This window comes from Trichoderma atroviride, chromosome 6, assembly GCF_020647795.1.
Source record: "Trichoderma atroviride chromosome 6, complete sequence".
NCBI lineage: Eukaryota > Fungi > Ascomycota > Sordariomycetes > Hypocreales > Hypocreaceae > Trichoderma > Trichoderma atroviride.
In genome coordinates, this window is record NC_089405.1 from 1,791,421 (window position 1) to 1,813,562 (window position 22,142).

The 22,142-nt window shown below is 51.1% G+C and overlaps 7 protein-coding genes across 8 annotated transcripts; 5 read left to right on the forward strand and 2 right to left on the reverse strand.

Moving 5' to 3' along the window:
- The first annotated feature begins 1,525 nt into the window (after positions 1-1,525).
- Positions 1,526-6,277, forward strand: TrAtP1_011170 (uncharacterized protein). The gene is made up of 7 exons (XM_014093325.2): positions 1,526-2,073; positions 2,131-2,578; positions 2,661-2,784; positions 2,844-3,014; positions 3,066-3,329; positions 3,402-3,519; positions 3,589-6,277. Exons 1-7 carry the CDS (start codon positions 2,019-2,021, stop codon positions 4,557-4,559), a joined length of 2,151 nt encoding a protein of 716 aa, XP_013948800.2. The 5' UTR covers positions 1,526-2,018; the 3' UTR covers positions 4,560-6,277.
- TrAtP1_011171 (uncharacterized protein) lies at positions 5,021-5,881 on the reverse strand (the record flags this gene model as incomplete). The annotated part of the gene is made up of 1 exon (XM_014093326.2): positions 5,021-5,881. One exon carries the CDS (start codon positions 5,879-5,881, stop codon positions 5,021-5,023), a length of 861 nt encoding a protein of 286 aa, XP_013948801.1.
- Positions 6,278-6,330: 53 nt separating the features above from the next.
- TrAtP1_013367 (uncharacterized protein) lies at positions 6,331-8,740 on the forward strand. The gene is made up of 4 exons (XM_014093327.2): positions 6,331-6,691; positions 6,744-7,053; positions 7,137-8,082; positions 8,179-8,740. The coding sequence occupies exons 1-4, from the start codon at positions 6,648-6,650 to the stop codon at positions 8,397-8,399; spliced, it is 1,521 nt and encodes a 506-aa protein (XP_013948802.2). The 5' UTR covers positions 6,331-6,647; the 3' UTR covers positions 8,400-8,740.
- Positions 8,741-8,861: 121 nt separating this feature from the next.
- Positions 8,862-12,687, forward strand: TrAtP1_011172 (uncharacterized protein). Its single transcript, XM_014093328.2, has 7 exons — positions 8,862-9,085; positions 9,200-9,342; positions 9,432-9,599; positions 9,662-9,832; positions 9,941-11,336; positions 11,409-11,712; positions 11,773-12,687. The coding sequence occupies exons 1-7, from the start codon at positions 9,016-9,018 to the stop codon at positions 12,398-12,400; spliced, it is 2,880 nt and encodes a 959-aa protein (XP_013948803.1). The 5' UTR covers positions 8,862-9,015; the 3' UTR covers positions 12,401-12,687.
- Positions 12,688-12,762: 75 nt separating this feature from the next.
- On the reverse strand, positions 12,763-16,192 carry TrAtP1_011173 (uncharacterized protein). Of its 2 annotated transcripts, XM_066115000.1 has the most exons (4): positions 15,496-16,192; positions 15,236-15,385; positions 13,794-15,157; positions 12,763-13,732 (listed from the first exon to the last, which is right to left on the reverse strand). In XM_066115000.1, exons 1-4 carry the CDS (start codon positions 15,565-15,567, stop codon positions 13,654-13,656), a joined length of 1,665 nt encoding a protein of 554 aa, XP_065971097.1. In that variant the 5' UTR covers positions 15,568-16,192; the 3' UTR covers positions 12,763-13,653. The 2 variants fall into 2 exon arrangements, with proteins under 2 accessions (XP_065971097.1, XP_065971096.1); XM_066114999.1 differs by having other exon boundaries at positions 12,763-15,157.
- Positions 16,193-17,544: 1,352 nt separating this feature from the next.
- On the forward strand, positions 17,545-17,844 carry TrAtP1_011174 (uncharacterized protein; the record flags this gene model as incomplete). Its single annotated transcript, XM_066115001.1, has 1 exon — positions 17,545-17,844. One exon carries the CDS (start codon positions 17,545-17,547, stop codon positions 17,842-17,844), a length of 300 nt encoding a protein of 99 aa, XP_065971098.1.
- Positions 17,845-18,621: 777 nt separating this feature from the next.
- TrAtP1_011175 (uncharacterized protein) lies at positions 18,622-19,035 on the forward strand (the record flags this gene model as incomplete). The annotated part of the gene is made up of 1 exon (XM_066115002.1): positions 18,622-19,035. The coding sequence occupies one exon, from the start codon at positions 18,622-18,624 to the stop codon at positions 19,033-19,035; it is 414 nt and encodes a 137-aa protein (XP_065971099.1).
- Positions 19,036-22,142: the final 3,107 nt, after the last annotated feature.

Sequence of the window (22,142 nt, forward strand, 5' to 3'; positions counted from 1 at the left end):
ATAGACTGTGCTGTTTTTAAGCTGCACCATGCAATGCGATGCATACTGTAGGTAGTTGTTTGCTCGTACAGTATGTGTACAAGACTGAGTCGTAGAGAGTGCATGGCAGGCATGTATTCGGCCTAGCGCTGGTCTAATATGCCGGAATGATGGGGCCGGTGGCCGGGAAGGGCGGCGGGAGCTTCGAGGATCGGCGAGTAGTGCCGCTTGTAGCAGCCAAGTCTTACAATATTGTATAATGCGTCTATGCCGGGCTAAGCGTACGGCAGTGAGACAAAGAGCATCGCGGTAACACGGACAGGGAGAGATGAAGAGGGGAAGTATCTACTTGGCGGTTTGGAGAGAGTCTGGAATTGTTTTGGGGCGTGTTGAGCGCAGAAACGGAAAGAGAGAGCGGCAGGTGAGGAAATAGGGCAGGCGCGCAGGGGGTACTTTCCAAGAGGCGGTTTCAAGCATCAGCAAAGACTCGCTACTTGAGGCTAGCAAAGACGAAAAACCAAATGAAGATTGATGCAAGTACCAACGCTATCACATGATATTAGCATGATGATGGAGTTTGGTGGCTGCTTGGTAGGAACCTGGTCAATGCTGGGCAGAAGAACGCTCTCTAGGTAGTAGTTTAGGGTAGACGAGCGAGTCTACGAGATACTTCTCCTATAGCATCGTGTGGAGGAGACTTTGCTCCACGAGGCGTTGAATTCAGAAAATCAAGACGCTGTGACTGTCCTTGATGAGCATCATTTGCCAAGGAGAGTAATAAAGTGAGCTACTTAGTTCCCGGATCGACTTGCTAGTACATATCCGTCTTTGCTAAATGATATCTACGACTGTCATCTTCAGCCTGTCACGGCAGATTGAAGGGGCTTATCACGAATCAATAATGATGTTACTCATACATAACTTCCGGGTTATTCCCCGTCAAACCATCTACTTGACGGGCAATCACAGGCCGAGACCACCCCACCATCTGGACGCTGATACCCAAGTTGCCCAGTCAAATACTGATATACTGTACTACTTGGACACATATAGCAGGCAGGGGCGGTATTTGCTGATACAGGCATATAAATCCCAATTGATGGGCACTGGACCCTGCCACGAGACCTGATATGTAAAAGCTGTACCTGCAGTAGTCCAATGACACCACAGCACCAATGCCTGCCACGTCGCGATCATTGAGGCCCCCGAGGCTTACGATGGAGCGAAACGGCTATTTCCTGCATATTCGTACAGCGGTTAAAATTAAGAAGAGGCGATCTTGACCACATCTCTCACGCCTCGCATATCCCATATCCCGCCATGACACCTCGGGATTGAAGCCGGACTGCAAGCTGCATGAAAGAGGTTCCCAGTTGGGCTTTACACCTAGGCGACACTGTGCGAATTGCTCCAAGACGAATTTGATTTTGGTGCTGATTTCAAGGCCTGTTCTGCATAGAGCTACAGTGCGACACACTGTGACACGACAGACATGCAATGCTGCCGCTAGCTCGACGCACGACAGCTCGCTGTTTCACTCCATACTGGTCGAAGCCCGTCGAGGCCTCGATCAATCCTTTACACGTACACTCGCCGCATCTTATCCACACACACAACACAACACAACGCAGCTGTTATTCCTACTCTCCTATTCAGCTGCATCCCGGCCGCAGTCCAATGGGCCTTGGCCGCAGAGCTGCACGCGCTAGATAGCTTCTCCACAGGCTCAAACAAGAAATTCGTCCAGTCCACCACGACATCGCCATCCTCGCTGGGGGCACCGCTCGACAAGACGCCGGACGGCGGGCCAAATCAAAACGTGGCACTCCTTCTTATTCTTGTCGCATTATTCATGGTTACCTCTCCACTGTGACAAATTGGCAGCCGCGCCGCCTTGTTTTTTGATTCGTTTTGGTGACTGACGCGCCACAGCGTGTTCTGGACCAATCTGGCTTCTTGCATTCGCCCACCGCCACCAGCCATAGTGCTCACTTGTCCTGCTTTTTCTTTCCTATTTTAATCATTTGAATGACGAGGATATGTCGTCTTCTGCAGCCAAGGAGATTGACGCACTCATTCGCGATGTGGCTGCGGGTGAGTGGACCAGTATGCTCCCCTTTGTGTAGCATTTACTTACCGTGCCTATGTTAGCTGCCAAGTTACCAGCCAAGTCCCGGATGGGAGATATCAGGCCTACAGTAGCAAGCCTGGCCTCTTTGGCGTACGAGAATGGCTTATTGCCGGAAGCACTTGACGAGCTTATTGATCTGGTTGTTACACCCAGCCACCTTGATCAGGCGAGTCGAAATGCCATAGTTAGAAATCTGTATCCTGTCTCCAGAGTATCCCGCGATATTGCCATTCGTGTTATTGGTGCTCTTGGCCACGGAGCACTTAAGCCTTCGCTCAATATCCAGGTAGCACTTTTAAAATGGCTCATCATGATTCACCACGTGCTGGAAACCCCAGCCGTGTTCGCTCAAGCCTACAGTCTTCTCTTCAATTTGCTCAATACGGCAGCGATTCGACCAAATCTCTGCCACTTACTGGCACTCATCACACGGAGAAAGCATGTTAGACCTTTTAGGATCCAAGCTCTGTGAGTATCTCATTGGAAGGATAGGGCTATGCTTGAGGAAACCTCGATTACTGACTAGTTTTTTTTCTTTTCTTTCCTAAAGCTTGAACTTATCACGGCAGACTGCCAATGATCCTTATTTAATCGGCCTGCTTAGAGTCTATAAAGATTATTATCCTGAAATCATCTTGGGAGAGCTAGTTCGAGGCAGGGCCTCCGCTTTCAAGGTTCGTTCATGACGATGACACCAATTCAAGTTGACCCGAACTAACCAGTATTGCCTCAGCATCCGGACATATCGTGGAAAGAAAGGCTTCAGGAAGTACAAGAAGCTTATGCTCTGCAAGCAGAGAAGAATTCACAAGCGGTTCTCGATGGCTTCCGGGTTAATCGCCCCACTGGCCGAGGCCGAGGAAACAGAGTTGTGCCGGCCGTCCACACGTCTCATGCCACAGAGGTAATATGGCCATGACCTCCAATGCACATTCGTATATTAACATTACTCCAGAATTCTGTGACTTTGGAAGAAGTCGAAAACATCACAGGCTTTGTACAGAATATCGACAGGATAGAGCTACCCAACCAACTTGTGGCCGTCCTCGCCGATCCCTTGTTGCAAAAGCTACTGCTTCTGCGTCCAAACGCAGAGGCTTACCAACGGGTGGCGAACTGGCTCAACTCGGTTCTACAGAATGTCATTGATGGCGATGCTGATGAGGCCGTGCTCTGGGATGTTTTGGATGTCGTGAAAGAATTTGTGGTGCAAAGTAAAGTAAGCTGGAGCCCTTGTAGGCGTATTTACCGCCTGTCTATTTTCAAGGCCGTTGCTGATACATGATGACAGTCTATACCTCCCGTTATCCTTGGCTTTTTTGCTACTTTTTTCCAACAATGGAATGGGTCTGGTCAGCATGGCTCCATTCTACAGATTCTGTCGTTCACTCCTCTTGTAGGGTTTCAAGGCAAGTATCCGCTCCTCTCGAAATCACATTTCTAGCCATCAACGCATATAAGCTAATTCTTCCATCTAGAATTGTATGAACGCATCTTGCAACCACTAGAGCTGGCTATCTTGGATAATACACCAGGCTCCCAGGAAGAAATTTTAAGCCTATATACCAACATACTCCGTCACTGGACTGCCATATTACAATCGAGCGATCCAGTTCCAGCCCATGCAAATACGAGCATCACTGCGTTGATACGCCACACCGGGCGACTCAGCCTCACTCTTCTACAAACCTCTCCCACAGAGTCGGTGAATATTGCCATCATCGAGTTCTATGAACAGGCGATCCACCTCGTCAATGACGATTCTCTCAAGTACTATATACGGATTGAACTGCCACCATCCGAGCTGATTTACACATTCTTGTTCAGCAGTTCTGTGGCCACCATGTCCCGTCTATGCGGCATCTTGGCGTGCTACAAAAAAGGCTTTGAAATGGCCATGTCAACAAAGGCAAGAAATGATGGCTCTAATCGAATCGATGCGCTCTCTTATGACCGAGCCTACGTGAACCTATATAACGGGTATCTCATGGATATATGTAACTGCTTCTGGCGAAGCAGGGCATTTAGCGATGCGGATACCAATTCTCACGGCTGCCTGATGCCACGGCCTACCGTGGCCGATCTCACGGCATATGTCTCTTCAGTGGACAAGGCCTTCTCTCTGCCTTCACTTCTTACTTTGTCATATTCGCCTGTACTCTGTTTCCAGAGCATTCGCTCGGTGCGAGATCTTGAGGATGCTGCCATTGGAAGCAGCGATAGCGCCATAAGGACAAGGCACGCCGGGCCAGTGACGCAAAACAGCCTTTCCAAGTTGACTGTCGCGGGAGGTATACAGCTTTCGTGGCAAGACTATCGTATTGAAGTTTTGAGATCACTTGCGGAAAAGAGCCTTGGTGGCATCGCCGAGCTGTTGAAAAACACAATGACAGTGCTGAAGAACTCAATGGATGCAACACCGCGAGCACGGGCAAAGATGTCTATATAGATGAAGATGAAGAAGCTAGGGAGAAGGAAAAATATTGCACCTTTTTATGGTGGCGTTGTATTGATATATTGATTAGGCCTAGTTGAAACAGACCAGCTGCCTATATCCCATCGGTTGAAATTCAGGGTATCATCAAAAAGAATAAATAAGACAGGAAAATGAAGAGAAAAGGGGAAAAAACCAGAAATGCGATTTATCCATCAGCTATCCCATCCCAGAGTGTTGAAAACAGAATGAAACTGAGATCCGGCTGTCAAGGCAGAGTTGAGGCCTGCCCCTCCGCCAAATAGCAACGCCGTGCACCGTTGAATGCTGTGCTCACCGACCCATTTATGATAACAAAGAAAAGATCCACCTCATGTATCGTCTGAGAAGCCGTTGAAGGCATCATCTCCAACGAAAAATGTCTTCTCCGTGGATTTGAGAGACCTCGTGCTTGAGGCACTGTAATTTTTTTCTTCTTAGTTCTCCCTTTGCTTGGACTCATCGCCATATCCTCCAATCTTGATGGCACCAAAGCCATAGGTCCTGCCCTCAGGAGCACGGTTGACCTGGCTTCTCGGTCCTCTCTCCTTTAGGTCGTCTCTCAACCAGCCCATGACCAACTCTCCGAGACGGCTATTGCCAGTGGACCCAACACTTGAATCAACGGCCTGCAGCATGTTTTCTGCAGTGTCCCACTCCTTGACAGTGCCGAGATGCATGTGGACGAGATGGGTAGGCCAGCCGGCCAGATTATCCAAGATGTGAGTAGCATAGACGATTGTGCACTCCCGGTTCTCCGTCTCACGCTTCAGCCAGGCGAGGAACTCATAACGAGTCAAGACATCAAGATCGACAGTGATCTCATCCAGGAAGAGCACGGTCCAAGGACGTAAAAGACCCATTGCTAGCTGGACTCTGCGACGCTCACCATCGGACACGGCGTGCATACGCCAGTTGATGTCGATATCAAGCATGTCAACTAGCTCGTCACGGCGCTCGGGATAGGCATCACCGCCAACAGACCGAAGCAGCTCCACGACGCCAATGTCGTTGCGCACGATGGGGTTGAGTACCCATTCGAGACCGAGATACGTGACGCCTTCGAGGCCGTCTTTGAAGGGATCGACGCCACAGATGGAGATGCAATCTCCCGGGGCCAGGCGCTTTCCAGCTAGAAGACGCAAAAGAGTCGTCTTGCCAGCGCCGTTGGCACCAATCAGAAGCGTTCGTGAGCGCGGAGGCAGATCAAGAGTGATGTTCTGGACGCCCGTGGAAAAGTCAGGAAAGGTGTAGGAGAGACTCTTGGTCACGATTTGAGGTGGCTGCTGAGTCGACATGTTGGCGGTTTGGCGGGTGGTTCTGCAAGGAATGAGGGAATGGAAGATTTGGTGTCTGATATGTGTGTGTAAGAGTCACAAAGATAGAAGAGTGCCTCCAACAGATTTGCTACCGCTTCATATAGGCACCTGTAAACATCGAAACCCCACTGGCGAAGTTTTCTAGCGCCTGCTGGCCGTCTTTTCTCGGCTCCTTGCAGTGGGATCGCTCTGCTCATCGGTGTATGGTGGGGGGAGGGGTTTTGCCTTACGGAGCGCTCCGACACTCCGTACAACATTCAATTGATGCCCGAATTGAAAAGGCCAGCCCGGAACACGCCGCTGAGGGCAGTAAAGAGATGGCAGGGGTCTAGGCCTATAAGGCGCTGGCTTAGCGGCATCGTAGTGGGCTACCTCTTTAATGGACGAGACAGCTAAAAGTAGATCCATGTACCCTTGATCCGGCTTTGGTCGCTCATATGGCGAGAATGGTGACCAAGGCACAGGGCAGCTACTTGGTGTGTGACCTCGCGCGTCCGACGCGGGGCAGCGCAGAAAAAGTGCGTGCAGGCAAAGGCGCGTCGAGCTTCCACCACTAGAGCTAAAGTGCTGTACCTTAAGCCTGTTCACGATTGCACTTGGATGCCAACAGTTTGAACAATCAATCCGCGACCAAACCACATAATACGCACGCAAAGAAGCACGAAGACGGCCTCACTGGGCATAGAATTTAAATAAAAATCTCAGTCTACGAAAGCTTCGGCCGTAGCTGCTGACAGCCGCCGCCATGGTCAAGCTCGAAGATGTCTCCAGTCTCTTGCAGACGCCGGCGTACGTCCTCATCCCCCCAGCCTGTTTGCTGCAATTCTAACGCTGATACAAGGGATCCCTCTCAGAAAGCGCCCATCAGAGCAGAGTCGGCATACAAACCGCTCCATTCCTTCGCCTTGGAGAAGCAGCGATCCTACAAGCAGCAGTTTGGCGACATGTACTTCTTGCGGCTCACCAAGATCAAGCCCGCGGTAGAAGAGGTGGCTGCAAAGGCATGGGAGGGCACAGAGATTGGCGGCGAGCGAGCCACGAGGGTTGAGCGAGTGCTTGATGTGCGGCAGGGCGAGTTGTGCTGGGTTGCGGGAACGGTTTACATGGACATGCGGCTGAAGCCCAACATCCTTGAGGATGTATCCAAAGATGTGAGAGTCTTTTTTTCTCTTTGGCTAGCATATGCCTATAATTGCTTTGGATGATACTAACTATCAATTTGTCAAATTGCTAGCGTTGGCTTTCTGCGCCCATCTCCTCGCAAAAGTACTACTCCGACGACGGCTCCGATCAGATCATGCTGGAAGACGACTCAGGCCGTGTCCGCTTAGTTGGCGACGTGCTCAATAATATCCCACTTGTCACCGGTTGCATCATTGCCGTTATGGGCACCGAGAATACAAACGGCGAGTTCGAGGTCATTGACCTGAAGGTTCCTGATTTGGCCCCTCAGCCAGAGCGCTGGGCCCTCTCCAAACCACCCACGGCGAGCGGCAAATCCCAAGGCGAGGATACAGAAATGACAGACAGCCCTTTGCAGAGCGGCGGCAAGAAGATTGCCATCGTATCAGGACTGTCCTTTTCCGGTACCGATGCGTCATACGATCTTGAGCTGGATCTTTTGTTGGAGTATCTGCTTGGAGAGGCACTCGGCCCCGACGAGCAGGCCAATGCTTCACAAATCAGCAGGCTCATCATCGCCGGCAATTCTATTTCCACCGTCAAAGAAAAGGACGACGACGAAGGCGGCGAAGATGAAGACGAAAAGAAGACGGTGCAGAAGAAATACGGCTACGATGCCAGCGCTTACAACCCCGTGCCATCCCAGCTCTTTGATCAGTTTGTCTCGGAGCTGCTGCCTTCCATCCCTGTCACCCTCCTCCCCGGTGCTCAGGATCCCGCCAACGCAAGCTACCCTCAGCAACCCGTTCACAGCGCCATGTTTCCCCTTTCTCGAGCCTATGCAGCAGAACTTGGCGCAAAGGCAGCATCACAACCTGGGTGGTTCGACCCTGTCACAAATCCATGGGAAGCAGAGGTAGAAGGATGGAGGATATTGGGCACGGGCGGCCAAAACGTGGACGATGTGTTTAAATATGTCGAGAGCGACGACCGGTTAGGCATGATGGAAGCCATGTGCAGGTGGAGGTGCTGTGCTCCCACCGCACCCGATACATTATGTATGTTTTCCCTCCTCTATCTGTCTTGTCTTCTTTCTATGCCCCTGCTCTTCTTCTTTTCAGGAGTGGTTCAATACTGATGAAATTAACTTTTAGGGAGCTATCCATTCCAAGAAGATGACCCCTTTGTCCTCAAGACCTGCCCCCACGTCTACTTTGTCGGCTGCCAGCCCGAGTTTGCAACCAGAGTCATTCACGGCCCTGACGGCCAAAGTGTTCGACTCATTGCGGTGCCGTCGTTTTCGAAAACGAAGGAATTTGTGTTGATGGATACGGAAACCTTGGAAGTGACGAGGGTAAAAATTGCGTCGAGATGAAGCATGCGATGAATTTAAGAATCACGAGATGTATATCTGTGCATCTCGATATAGAAGAGATATTAATAAAGCTACAACGAGATATGTATGGCATAGATAATTCAAATAGAGCACAGCCTTTTATATAATCATACGAGGACCTTGTTCCAGCTGTTAGCCCAGCGCCAAGAGCTGACCATGTCCTAAGCAATAATGAGTCTTGGTATGCCGTTCATCTCTGCCCAAAGCTGCAGGTATATATTATACAAATTTGAATGAAAGAAGAATCAAATCATAAGCCTACAGGCAATTCTGACAATATGGAGCCTTGTCCAGCATGGGCTGCAACCTCAATTACAGCGCCAAAAGAGCTTCAGCGCGGCCTGATCCACGCCCGCAGCCGCAGCCGCCCCCGGCCGTCCACAGCTAGCAGGGCCGTGACAAAGCTCCAACCCCACTAGAGCCTTGCTCCCAGCATCGACGAGGCAACCTCCAAAAAAAGTCGACGCGAACCAAACATACCTACCGCCAACACAAACACCACATTGGACGTCCGCCCTCACGCCCGCTCTCTGTCTCTGTCCCGTCAACATAGCGCACCCATCAGCACCCGGCATCCGACGCGAAAGAACTCACGATGGCGGCCGACGTTGGCCACATTGCACAGCTGCTGCAGGCAACTCTCGATCCTGCTCAGCACCGCACAGGTATGTTGCGCTTCTCCCCATTGCCCCGCCTTGGAGGCAGACGCGAAGCACAAGGAGGGCGCAAAGCGCGTCTGTAGAGTCCGCCATAGACTGACGAGCGTCGATTCACTACAGCCGAGGCTGCTCTCAAGCAGGAGGCGGCCAAGCCTCAGTACTCACTGACGCTGCTCACGATTGTTAGCAACGACTCTCTCCCCATCAACACTCGGCTGGGCGCTGCCTTGGCCTTCAAGAACTTCATCCGAATCAACTATGTGGTAAGTCACGATGCCACGCCACCGACGCGATCCACGCGAACCTCGTCTCCGACACAGGACGTTCAAGATGCTAAGACTCGTACGTGCAGGACGCCGATGGAAACTACAAGATCCCCCAGGACGAGGTCCAGACAATCAAGGAGCGCCTCATCGGGCTGATGATCGCTTCTCCTGCCAACATCCAGAGCCAGCTGGGTGAGGCTGTCAGCATCATTGCCGATTCAGACTTTTGGGAGCGATGGGATACTCTAACCCAGGTAGCTATCTTCCAATGCGAGCTCGATAGACCTGTTATATATACTAACGGCGTCGTAAATAGGATCTTGTCAGCCGTTTCTCCGCTACCGATCCCAAGGCGAACATTGGTGTGTTGGAGGTGGCCCATTCCATCTTCGTTCGATGGAGGCCCCTCATGGCGACGACCGCCCTGTATACAGAAATCAACCATGTCATCAACACATTTGGCGCTCCATTCTTTCAGTTGCTAGCGGTAAGAGCAGTTCTAGCCGACATTGTTTCTTTTTCTTTTTCCTTTTCCGAACTCTATCATCTCTCTTTTAAGATCCGAGGCTAATACCAGCTCGTGTGAATGATTTAGACTACAGACAGCAAAATCACCGAGCATGCGCAAGACAAGGTGGCTCTTCGAGGCTGGTTTGAGGTTCTAAGCTTGCAGCTGAAAATCATGTTTGACATGTCCTGCCACGATCTGCCTCCTGTTTTCGAAGATAACCTCTCCAGCATCTCCGAGCTGCTGCACAAGTATCTGAATTACTCCAATGCCATCCTGAATACCGACGACGACGATGAAGTCAGCGTTGTCGACACCGCCAAGGCCGACATTTGCGACTTCCTTGAGCTCTATACCTTCAAATATGACGCAGATTTCTCTCAATACTGCAAGCCATTCATCACAAGCACCTGGAACCTGGTGTCATCCATTGGCTCAGAGACAAAGTACGACACCCTTGTCAGCAAGTCGCTCCATTTCTTGGCGGCAGTTGCGGCGACTCGAGAGCATTCCGAGCTCTTCAACAACGAAGAAGTCCTCACCCAGATTATTGAAAAGGTTATTTTGCCCAATGTTAGCCTGCGAGAGTCTGATATCGAATTGTTTGAGGATGAGCCGATTGAGTATATCCGCCGAGACTTGGAGGGCTCTGATACGGGCTCTCGACGCAGATCAGCCACCGATTTCCTCCGCAGTCTGCAAGAGAAATTTGAGGCCCCCGTTACTGGCTCTGTCTCGAGATACATCAACCACTACCTCACTCAAGGAAAGTCCGATTGGAAGTCCAAAGACACTGCCGTCTACCTGTTCATTTCAATTGCAGCCAAGGGTGCCGTCACACAGGCTCAAGGTGTCAAGACCGTTAACCCACTTGTCAACGTTGTCGACTTCTTTGAGCAGCACATTGCGTCTGACTTGGTGAATGGAGAGGGTATCGAGCCAATCTCCAAAGTTGACGCAATCAAATTCCTCTACACATTCCGCAGTCAGCTGTCCAAGGAGCAGTGGAAAGTGGCGATTGGTCCGTTGATCCAGAACCTCAACTCATCCAACTATGTTGTATATACCTACGCGGCCATTGCCGTGGAGCGCGTGCTGTTTTTGGCAGACGATGCGGGCAATGCCATGTTCCCCCGCGCAGACATTGAGCCGTTCGCAAAGGATCTGCTCACTCATCTTTTCAAGCTGATAGAAAGGGAGACCAGCGCTCCCAAGTTGCAGGAAAACGAATTCTTGATGCGATGCGTGATGAGAATTCTCATTGTCATCAAGGACGGAGCGGGCCCTTGGCTCGATACCATCCTGACACACCTTATTCTCATCACAAATGTGATGAAGTCTAACCCTAGCAACCCTCGCTTTTATTACTACCACTTTGAGGCTCTTGGCGCGCTGGTACGATACTGTGCCGCGACGCATGCCGCTGCAATTAATCAGAAACTCTGGGAACCAGCACATCAAATCCTGGTAGACGATGTTACGGGTAGGTTTTTTTTTCTTCTTGTCTAGATATCTTTGATGACTGGATTTACTGGAACTAACGGTATATCGATAGAATTCATTCCTTACATTTTCCAGATCCTGGCGCAGCTCCTCGAGTCCAGCCCTGTGGATTCCGTCTCTGACAATTACAAGGCACTTCTTGGCCCTCTCCTGCAACCTCCTTTGTGGGAAACAAGGGGCAACATCCCGGCCTGCACACGATTGCTGGCCGCTCTTATCCCCAGAGTAGCCAAGGCAATTGTTACTGAGAACCAGACTGAGGCTGTTCTCGGCATTTTCCAAAGACTACTCAGCGGAAAGAAATCAGAGCTTCATGCTTTTGATATTCTTGAGGCTATTGTCAACTCTTTTGAGCCGTGAGTTGATCGTAAATGACCTCTTTAATGCTGCAATACTAACTTTTATCTTCTCTCAAGATCGGCTATTGACCCGTACTTTGACACCATTCTCAGGCTGATTTTCACAAAGCTACAAGGATCTCCAGCCGATTCCTTCAAGATCCGCTTCGTTCGATTCTTCCATCTCGTTGGGGGAAAGCTGGAAGCTGGCTATGGAACAGATTACTTTGTCAAGCATTCTGACAAGGTGGACGAAAAGGTCTTTGCCCAAGTTTATCCTCCATTTATCCTGCAGGAAACAGACAAGCTGGCAAGGCCCGTTGACCGGAAGGCTGCCGTTGTTTCTCTGACCAAGACGCTATGCGACTCTCAAGTGTTTGCTACCAAGTTCGCCAAGGGCTGGGGAAATACCTGCAGGATTCTCCTCACTCTGCTGGCAAACCCACCAAGTGCTGCCGCTGGCGTGGGAGATGAGATCATCCTTGAAAACTCTCCCGATGACATTGGATTTGGATTGACATTTACGGCTCTCAACACGTGCAAGCTTGCCGCGCGGGATGACTTCCCCGAGGTGCAGGATGTGACGACCTGGGTCAAGCAGTACATGATTGGTGCTAACCAGAGACATGGCGGTGCTGTTGAGGGCTTCATCTCGCAGCGTCTTACGCCCGAGCTGCAGGAAGCCATTGCTCAGTACATTCGATAAAATCGAACAATCTAGAAGAACAAGTATACCAAGAAGAAAGAACTGTGTTATTCTATTATTGGTGAAAAAAAAAAAAAATTATGATCATTTATGAAGAACAGAAAGAAGAAGGCCATATCGAGAACCAGGACATGGGGGAAAGGCACAGAAAGTTGATAAGCGACACAAAATAACGAGAGGCCAAAATGAGAGAAAGGTAGATAGATACACTGAAATCCATTACATAGGTATGTAGTCTAGTAGATAGTAATTGACATCAGCGTCCGACACATGTTCGACGCGAGAAAGAATAAGCAATTGTGGAATCGTCAGGAGAAAAGAAGCCAATGTGAATGAGCAGATGCATTATGGTACACAGGAGTGATTGATTGATATGATTGTATTTCTTCTTTTAATAACTATCTATCAAAAGAATGCAACAACGTACAAGAGACTACTTGATAAGTCACTGCGTCATCTCTTTTCGTCTCATCTCGTGAATTCAAAAACCATGTACTTGAAAAGACTATATGCTTACCCATCATGGTCACTTTAAATACGTTTTCCCCCTCCCTCCTTCTCCCACGCCGGGGCGCAGAAAAGACTAAGTAGAAAGAAGGAAAAAGAAGGGAAATGTGAAAATATCTAATAAACACCGTAAGGTCTTTAAAACAAGAAATGGGAGCTACCTCTCCTATGGATGAGGGGAGAAAAGAAAAAAGAGCAAAAAAGAGAAGAGAAGAGTGAGAATAGGGGATGAAAATAAGAATTTGTACACTCTTCCCAAGATAAAAACCAGCGCCGGAGTCATGCTAAGGCTAAACAGTCCTCGTCGTAATGCGTCGTGCGTAGTGATGCTAATAGTAAAAATGATGTATGTCGTCGTTATGTAAAAGGCGATATTAATAAAAGTGAGAGTAAAACAGGAGATATCTCGCCCAGGCGACGTGAGCCAGGTATGCCTGCATTCCGAAATCTTTGCTCCTTGGATTTGGTTCCTCTTCTAGGAAATGTGCCACTCAGTTTCACAAGAAAAAAACAAAACGCTGATGAGTGAAGGTCGTTGGAGATGTGTATTAGTCGGCAGAGAATCATAAGGTGAAGAGAGGCAGCCAAAATGTGTTGCACAGGCGGGCAATAAACTTAGGGTGTAACGCCAATTTAAAGAAACCCGCCCTCGGGGCCAACGCCGACAACACTGTTGCGCCACGGGCAGCGTCGATCTTGGGTCTGCCATTCTTGGCTTCTGGGTGGGGGAACGGTATCCCTATGGCTCATATTGGGCCGCCGGACGCTGGAGGGAAGCGGCTCTGCGCCCACACTTCCTCGGCGGCTATCTCCGCTGCTGTTGGTCTGGACTACCAGTAAGCTGCTGGTGCTCGAGAGCCTTCTGGTGAACTCAGAGAAACTCAACCTTTTGGAGCTCGCGCCAGAGCGGCGATGATCCGAGTCTCCGCTCCGTGAAGCATTATCATCGGTGACCCTGCCTGCAGAAATTGGATTCAGGTGCGGCGTGCTCTGGGTCCTCTGCGTGGGATTGAGGCGACTTTTGGCGTGAGCTGTGTGAGGCCGTGAGGGCGGGGATTGCGATGTCGATGCCGAGGCCATCGTATCGACATGGAAGCTCAAGTGAGCCCTGGAGATGGTGGGACGTCGTGATCCGCGCTCTCTTGGCGACTCGCCGCGTCGATCTGCGATAAAGGCCAATGCTCGCTGAGCCGAAGGGGAAATAATCGGGCTCCTATCATAGCCGCCCTCTTGCTCGTCTGCCGAGTGCGCGTTGTCATCGGAGTCGAACTCTTGGTTGTAGTCAAGATGTTGCCCGACTTGAGGATTGTACGTGTTGCGTACGGCCGCTCGTTCCAGGCGCTGGGCAGCCTCTCGCTGTTTCCGCTTATCGTCTACTTCACGCATGAGAGCATCGAATCGAGCAATGGAATTGAAGTTCTCCTGACCGGGGACGCTTGTGTCAGCCCATGGAATATGCCCCATCTGAAAGGCCCTGTCAAGGATCGTCTCTCCAGGGGCAGGCGGTGCGCTGACGTCAAACCCCATGAACGCCTCCATTGGTGAGCCCAGCGTTTCAGGGCCACGCGTGGGTGAACTCAAGGTCGAGGAGCGCCCCTGGGCCGCCGTCCATCCCTCGATCAGTTCTCCCTGGTAAATCGAGTCTCTGATCGAAGGCAACCCCGCATCGTTATGCATCGGTCCAGTGTAGATTTGGCTTGGAACCGCAAATGACTTCTGGATCGGGTGCTGGCTGACGCTAGAGGGCGAGGATATGTCGCTTCGTTTGGATCGCAGGCTCGGCGAATCTGAGCTGAATGTGGCAGGCCGCTCGCGAGGTCCCGTTGAATACGTAGCGCCGGAGCTCTTGTGCTGTAGAGGTCTCGCATCCTGGCGGCTCGCTTGATTTCCGCTATCAGGTCTGGGAAAGTATTCCATCTCACGGCTCCTGGGGCTGAAGGGGCTCGAAAACACCGGCGTGCTGCTTCCATCTGAGGCTGTAGGATTCTTCTTATCCAGGATAAACTGAGCCCACTCATGGAGACTGTTGTGATGGTCATCCTGTGGTGTTCGAAACCACAGAGTACTAGTACCGGCTTCCTTGCTTGCCATCAAGCCCACAGATCGACTAGAGCGGCGTTTCCGCTCCTTGTCGGATATGGTGACAACAAGCGTGGGCTGGATAGGCCCTTGTTTGCGATAGGCGACCATTTGGACTTGGGCGTCGAGAACGCAGCTCGTAGGCCACTGGTAAGAAGGTTCCGCATCTTCCTGCGAGAGAGAAAAAAAGTGTTAGATGTTGCTGTATAGGTTGCCAAGAAGAGCAGCAGCCAGCGTATCAGCGCTTACTTTGGACTTGAAAACGGAGATGCAGTATTCGTCGGTATACGCTTTGACGAGGGGCTTGGGGCCAGAGCTGGAGGGCCACACGCCGTTACTGCTCTGTCGGTCTTTCTGCTTGTTGATCGTCGCCCGTCTGCCAACGAAGACGTATCGGGACTGCAAGGAGTGCAAGTTAGCTTAGACGGGATCCAAGTAGAGAAGGAGACGAGTATGAAGCCACGAAATTCCCATTCAGGCCAAACGAGACAACAAGCAAGCAAACATACCTTCCATTGCGCTTTCGCAAGAATGTGGTTTCGGTCGGGAGGAACAAGGAGATAACCATCAAGGTAATCCATGGCGAGCGGTTGTGAGGCTGCTGCTCCTGAAAGCCGCAGCTGCAGTCGCAAACAGACCGGGAAAAAGGGAAACGGGGCTCTCAGTCGCTGGGGTTAAAAGCACATGCTGAGGAAAAAAAAAAAAAAAAAGCAAAGACGAAATCGCCTCTATCGACCGAGTTCATATGCGTCGTCGAGAGGGTTTGCGCTTCTCGGGTGTAAGAGCAGAGCAGAGCAGAGCCTGTCGGAGTTGGACAATGGGAATGGCCTCCTATCTTGTCGTCTCCTCTTTTTTTTTTTTTTAACCTCGTCTGGATGTCCGCTCAGAGGGAGGCTCAGTCAGGCAAAAGCAGCGAGTCTCTGGTGGGTCGAGAGATGGCAACGGGGTATCACAGCAAAGCAACAAAGAAGAGAAGAAGAAAACGGCGAAATGAGGGATTCACCGAGATGGAGCCATGGAGAAGGAGGGAGCGCGAGCTGAAATACTAGCAACGGGCAGTAATTTAGCAAGTGAGGGCCCGGCCTAGTTCTGTCCGGAGATGGTGGATGCGGCTGGGGACGAGGTTTTAGCTGCCAAACCCGAGTTTATAGATGGCGATCCGGTCTTCAGGCGCCGCCGGCGGGGGGGCAGCAGACGTGCTCAAGCTGCCATCAGTACCTGTAGCCTGTAGTGCAAGTGATGGAAAAGCACAGGGCCCTGGAAGGCCTTGTCGGCAGGTCCCCACCGTCGCTGGAAGACGCTGGCTGAGCGCTACGCTACGCTACCACTTGTAATTCCTTGTGCACTCTGCTGTGACGGAGGGCCGCCACCGGACCCAGCGCTGGGGAGGCGCAATCGAAGTCAAATCCGAGGCACCGCTTCCATGTACCTGGCGCGAGGTCTGCGACGCAGGATACTTCCAGAATGAGTGGGCCGCCGTGCCAATCAGCGCTAAAGCCGGCCTCGAAGCATGTCTCATCATGGCCGCCGCAGCGTCCCAGTACTTGTGCAAGGAGCTCGCCGGCGCACTAAGGCCCTTGCTGTCCCCTAAAGAACAGCGTGTGGGCCACGCCGCCTCCTTGGGCTTTTCCAAGGGTTCCTGATAAATTGCATCCCCACCGCCCGGAATCTCTTGGGGAGCAGGTAGCGAGGCTTTGGAGGCATGAAGAGACGATGAAGGAAGCATTAATCGAAAGTGTATAAAGTAGTCAAACGCTGGTACGAGATGGATGGAGGCCCTAGAGTGCTAGTATGTTGATTACAATAGCGGAAATGCAAGGTATTTGACTCTTTGCAGACATTTGATTTCTGCAAGCATCAAGACAAGCAAAGCAAATGCTGCCAGTTCACGTTGAAGCAGAACCCCATCCCATATCGATGGCATTACCTAAGATATTGGTCAGTACCCAGCGCTATAGGCACAGACAAGAGCCGCCGTTGCAGCCCAGTAGAAGAATCAGATCCTTCCATGTGCCTGCTAAAGCACGCCAGATGCAGCAATAGCGCCTTGGGCCATGAACCGTTCGCCACCCGCTGGCGAGATATCTCCAGTAGCGTCCAGAGCGCCCAGAGGCGTCCAGAGTACTTTTGGGGTACCGTCTCCCACCACAGCGGGCGCCAGGTACTCCACGATACCACGGGGACGGCCGCAGCAGCTTCGCTTCACTGACGATGCCAGCGCTCTCGCCCGTTTGGCGTCGCAGCCTATCGAGTTATTGGCAAAGCTGCGTCGGGCAGCGGAGCGCTGCTGGTCCCTAACCCCACCAGGGTCTCCAGCGGTAATAACACTTGTGATCCGACTCCATATTTTATATCAGCTTTGATGGTTTCTCTCCCGCAAAGCACGCTTCAGCTCCTTGCTGCTTGCTGCTTGTATACTTGTACTTGTATATCTCTCTCTCCGCGCCAGGCTATCGGCGAAACGGTTGACAAATACTGCCATCTCTGCTGCGAGTACCGTACCGCGGAGTACTGTCCTCAATCGTAGTAGTCGTCGTCTACGAGATGGAGTCGATATCATGATGATTGTCCAGACCACCGCTGGACCTGATACAGGCACATCAAGATACGAAATAACATCCACCCAGCTGCACTGCTACGGATCAGGAGAGCCGGGCACCCAGAAACGAGGCACAACGTGCGCCTCCAATGCAGGGCTGCATCCGCGCGTGCGACTAGAGCGCCTTGACACCTGCGATGCGATGCCAAAGCACAAGTACACAAAGTACGAAGTACGAAGCCCGCGGACAAGGGTCTGCCAGGCCATCTGGGAGGGGGGGGCCACGGGAGCGCAGAGTGGCTCCTTAATTCTGTTCTAGCAAAGTCTATGGAATAGCGTCTCGACGCTTGGCCGCCAGAATGGGCCAGCCTCGGCCAGGGGCCAGGCACGGCGCAGAGTCTCTGCAAAGCCACCAACCACTGATGGTATCATCATGGCAACGCACCAAGAGGCGTCTGGACACCACTAATTTCGCCCTCCTTTCCGCCCGGCGCCGAAATCCCTTCATCCGGGTCTTGATCGGCATTGCCATGGCTGCGTCCGCCATTAGCCGTGCTAGCCACCATTCCTGGACGCCAGCCAGCCAGCCAGCCGGACGGGTATCAAGGCGGCAGTCCGCCTTTCGTCATGGCTTCGGCTGTTAGTTAGCTTCCTCAAGCAAAGCAGCATGGGAAAACACAGGCAAGCAAAGATACCGAGCATTCCGCGGCACGTTGATGCCAGGCATGCGCCCAAGCGGGCGAAGCATAGGTCAAGTTGCAGCCATGGCTTATTGCTAGCACGGCAGCGCCATGTACAAGAATACCATGCACGAATACAAGGACGTACAAGCACGGCTTTCTCGAAGAGTCGTGTCGTTACTCAAGGCTCCGCCAAAGAAAAAAAAATCGAGGCTAGCTGCTTGCTGCATGCAGGGGCGGCTATTGCAAGATGGCAATTATGGATACCAGCCTCCACCTCGAGCAGCCTGGCCTGAGTGCCCGTATACTCACAGAAGTACACCTGCGTATCTCTTCTCTATCGCTCCATCACGAGAAAAGCAGTATCAACTATGGAACTCGCTCTATATTACTCCGTTACTTGTCGCGGTTAGAGCATGCAATTTGCAGGGCGCACTACCTCAAGCACTACCTCGAGCTACTCCAGCACTCCGCAGATCATGGTTCATGTTGACAGCACTAAGCAGAAGCGAACACAGTATATTAAAGAAAGGTCCTCTTGCTTATATTTGTCACTCTTCTGGCATGTCATCTTTGTGATACGTTTGATTGTGCAACAAATACACAAATACACAAATACCAGCCCTTTGGATCGCCCCGACGAAGAACAAACAAGAGATTACAAAAGGAAGATTAACAGAACAAGAAAAGCTCGGGGAAGCCGGGTGTTGGTGCTACAGGACGTTCTTGGTGGTGCTAGTGCTCTTCTGGTACCTGCATCAGGCACCGATCTGCTCATTGGTCGAGAAAAGGGCGTCTGGCTAATGCATGGCGGCATCTCACGACGGTGATGGTGACGGTGGCGACTGATCAGATGCTGGTGCTGGCACGAAGCGCAGAATACTACTGTACGTGGACTTGTGTGCCGACGCAGTTGGCTACAGACATCAGACGATATGACTGACGGCCAAGCTAACGGGGCGGCTCGGAGAGGACAGTAGCCTGGACTCCAACAAACACAACACCATTACATAGGTATTGATTGCTTTTACAGAAGCCGTCTGTCCAAGTTACAAGCTCCCCCCTGCATTGCTGCTGCGACGTACTAGCAGTTGCCGATCCTCGGTGCAATGTTTCCACGGTGGTATCGGGCTCGTGGCAGGCACTTGTCCGATGGAAGGAACAGCCATCGTTAGCCTCCATCTTGATCTACGATCAATTTTAATCTCTGGGCTACTGGCCGGGCGCAGATGCGTAGCTGGCCAGTGCTGGAGCTCCAATGCGACGCTGCGCCCACGCCATCCTCTTGTTTGTACTAGGGCCGCCCAGGGTTTGCGCAAAAACTAAAAAGAAACAAGAGACAAACGGGCGCTGGTTACATGGCTGCTTCATGTTGTACAAGGGCTTCTTGGTCGCTTTGCTGTATGCTATCACTGTCACAGATCCATAGATACACATGTTCCTTTGATCGACTTATCAAGGACTTGTCATGCTGTAACTTGTAACAGCCAGCACTTCATAACACAGAGTAGGATCATGGGATGATGTGACGAGTAAGACTGGCCGGGGAAATTGAGTTGCTGGTGAAACTCTCGATTCCTTTGTTTCTCGCTCACCTTGTCACCTTCTGTTTCGAATGCAAGCTCAGCTGTCAGTAGAGCCATGGTATTGCTGCATCCGGATTCGCCGCAACATTTCACGTCTCTGGGAATTTACAAAGTGTACAGCTGTATAACCGGTACAAATAGGCAATTGGCAGCAGTACTGTACATACTCTTATGCTGCGGTCCATGTCAAGTGAGATCGTGCCTTGGAAGTGGCGTCAACGCACACAGCGCCATCTTGCAGCCTGTTGATCTACAAAGTCGATGTGCATCTCCTCAAAGGAAGGTGAGTCTGCCTGCACATGTATGTCAGCAACACAGACTCTTACCGACATGCTGTATTCAACTTACAGTACATGCTTTTCAGGGATATCAGCCTCTTGACAAGATGCATCTGCAGCGCCAACCCTGCATAGAAGCAATGCTCACAATAAGCAGAATGTTCTCTGAAGGGATGATTGAATGCAGGCAAGCAGGGCAGCAACTGATCTAAGCAGTTCCGGCTCCATTTGCCGCAAGGAAAAAAAAACCAATTCAGGCCCTACTGCCAGGGAGAGGCCTCTGTCACGATGCATGCTGCTCGACCGTGCACTTGGGAACAAAAGGGGAAACGATACGCCGTCAAGTCGGCTTGTTCGGATGACATTTCGCCTCGCCCATGTGGTCGTCTATCAGTCATTATGGCTCTCAGCAGATCTCGCCTATATGAGAGCTCGGTAATTGAAGCATAGCCGAGATTTTTTTTTTCTCTCTGGATTTCTGTCTGGAGTAGGTATGTATCAGCTTTTTGTCAAGCCGTATCAGGGTCGTCGGCAGTTGAGAAGCAGATGGCGCGACTTGTAACCGCCCCCTTTTTTTTCTCACTCAAACCTATATTCTTCGTGATGCCAAATTACTGCTCAGTATTCCACTTATAATCTCGACTATACCTTTGTACATTTGTATAGTATGGAGAATATATCAGGTATACAAACAAGTCCTTGCCTACGCTCCCAAGAGTCCGTCCCAGCAGCATTTTAGCGCCTTGAATTGCGAGCATCAACGGCGCTCGCCCCTCATAAATGCCCCGGATTGTGGGGGGTTCTCGCTATTCATGACTTGACCCTGGTCCAATTTCGCCAAGTTGCTCAAAGCTTCCAACCAGGGCTTCGAAAGAACAACAAACTGAAAGAACTGGGACAAAAAGAAAGCCAAGACGAATGCAATCTGGGCTCACTTTTAGGCTTTTCTCGCCCTGCATAGGAGCAAACTCTGTGCATACAAATACCACTACTATGTATACCTATGCATGCGTCTCAACAGACTACACCACAAGCGTCAGAGCCAGCAGCAGGCTAATGCTCAGGCCTGTTGCAAAAAGAAAAGGGGTAAAGCATGCTGGATGGCCAGAGCCCAGGCCTCGAGATTTCCCTGCAGGCTGGACTTGACTTGCACGCAGCAAGCAGAGCGTGAGATACTGTACATGTACCGTTGATGCTGTAAGTGAGCTTTCCGGCACCTACCGAATTATTGCTGGTCCCAGTAGTATTACAGCGGTGCTCCGTATTTTATACCAGGGTGCGGGATCGAGGACTCTGTATCTGTAATACCTTCCACATACCCGCGTTGTATATTGCATCCATATCAAGTGGCATGTTTTCTGGGCACACTGGGAAATCGCTGGGTAGCATCGCTTAATCTATCTGAAAACTGACATCGAGCACGGACAATGGCCTGGACACCATCGGAGCGCACATGCTGGCAGTTGTCAGACGGGCTCTAAGCATAAATACTTGATACGAAGAGCCATGGCATTTTTCATTGTACCAAGTAGCAGATCTTTGCTCCCTGCTAATCAATGGCTGGGATCCTACTTGTACGCAGTGCAAAAAAAGTCGCAAGCAATGCCTTGTCCGTATAGACACGTCTGCTTTTAAACCTTCTTGGCATTGCTACTATTATAACCGGTAGTTGTACTACTGGCAATACGAGGCATGGAGTGTTTGCAATCGAATGCCTGTGAATGCTGATGCTAGCTTCACACGGCATAAGTGTACAAGTGTGCATTCTTAGCTCTCATCCCCCAGATCTCAAGCTGAAAGATGGACTTGTCGCACACACTAGCACTGGCATCAGCATGAAAGAAGGCATGTAGCCAGCATATCCCCGGCAGCCATTATTATGCCTACCTACCTAACTCTACTTTTGCAACATTTACCTACTACTACTGTACAAGCATGTGTAGCTGTCCGAGTGTGAACATGGTGGCCCCGTCCGGGGTGAACCCCGTCCAAATGCTAACCCCAACTGAATACCGAAAATGCCCTCTGGCCATAATGATCATGACATCTACCTACCACAGTAAAAAAGGCAGT

Excerpts from the sequence above, each read along its gene's own strand:
- TrAtP1_011172 (XM_014093328.2), top strand. The coding sequence starts at position 9,016 with ATGGCGGCCGACGTTGGCCACATTGCACAGCTGCTGCAGGCAACTCTC. Across the intron at positions 9,600-9,661 it reads GATGGGATACTCTAACCCAG|GATCTTGTCAGCCGTTTCTC; the intron begins GTAGCTATCTTC and ends CGTCGTAAATAG. Across the intron at positions 11,713-11,772 it reads ATTGTCAACTCTTTTGAGCC|ATCGGCTATTGACCCGTACT; the intron begins GTGAGTTGATCG and ends TCTTCTCTCAAG.
- TrAtP1_011173 (XM_066114999.1), bottom strand. The coding sequence starts at position 15,567 with ATGGATTACCTTGATGGTTATCTCCTTGTTCCTCCCGACCGAAACCAC. Across the intron at positions 15,386-15,495 it reads TTGCGAAAGCGCAATGGAAG|TCCCGATACGTCTTCGTTGG; the intron begins GTATGTTTGCTT and ends CACTCCTTGCAG. Across the intron at positions 15,158-15,235 it reads TCTCCGTTTTCAAGTCCAAA|GAAGATGCGGAACCTTCTTA; the intron begins GTAAGCGCTGAT and ends TCTCTCTCGCAG.
- TrAtP1_013367 (XM_014093327.2), top strand. The coding sequence starts at position 6,648 with ATGGTCAAGCTCGAAGATGTCTCCAGTCTCTTGCAGACGCCGGC. Across the intron at positions 6,692-6,743 it reads AGTCTCTTGCAGACGCCGGC|GGATCCCTCTCAGAAAGCGC; the intron begins GTACGTCCTCAT and ends CGCTGATACAAG. Across the intron at positions 8,083-8,178 it reads CACCGCACCCGATACATTAT|GGAGCTATCCATTCCAAGAA; the intron begins GTATGTTTTCCC and ends ATTAACTTTTAG.
- TrAtP1_011170 (XM_014093325.2), top strand. The coding sequence starts at position 2,019 with ATGTCGTCTTCTGCAGCCAAGGAGATTGACGCACTCATTCGCGATGTG. Across the intron at positions 2,579-2,660 it reads CCTTTTAGGATCCAAGCTCT|CTTGAACTTATCACGGCAGA; the intron begins GTGAGTATCTCA and ends TCTTTCCTAAAG. Across the intron at positions 3,015-3,065 it reads ACACGTCTCATGCCACAGAG|AATTCTGTGACTTTGGAAGA; the intron begins GTAATATGGCCA and ends ACATTACTCCAG.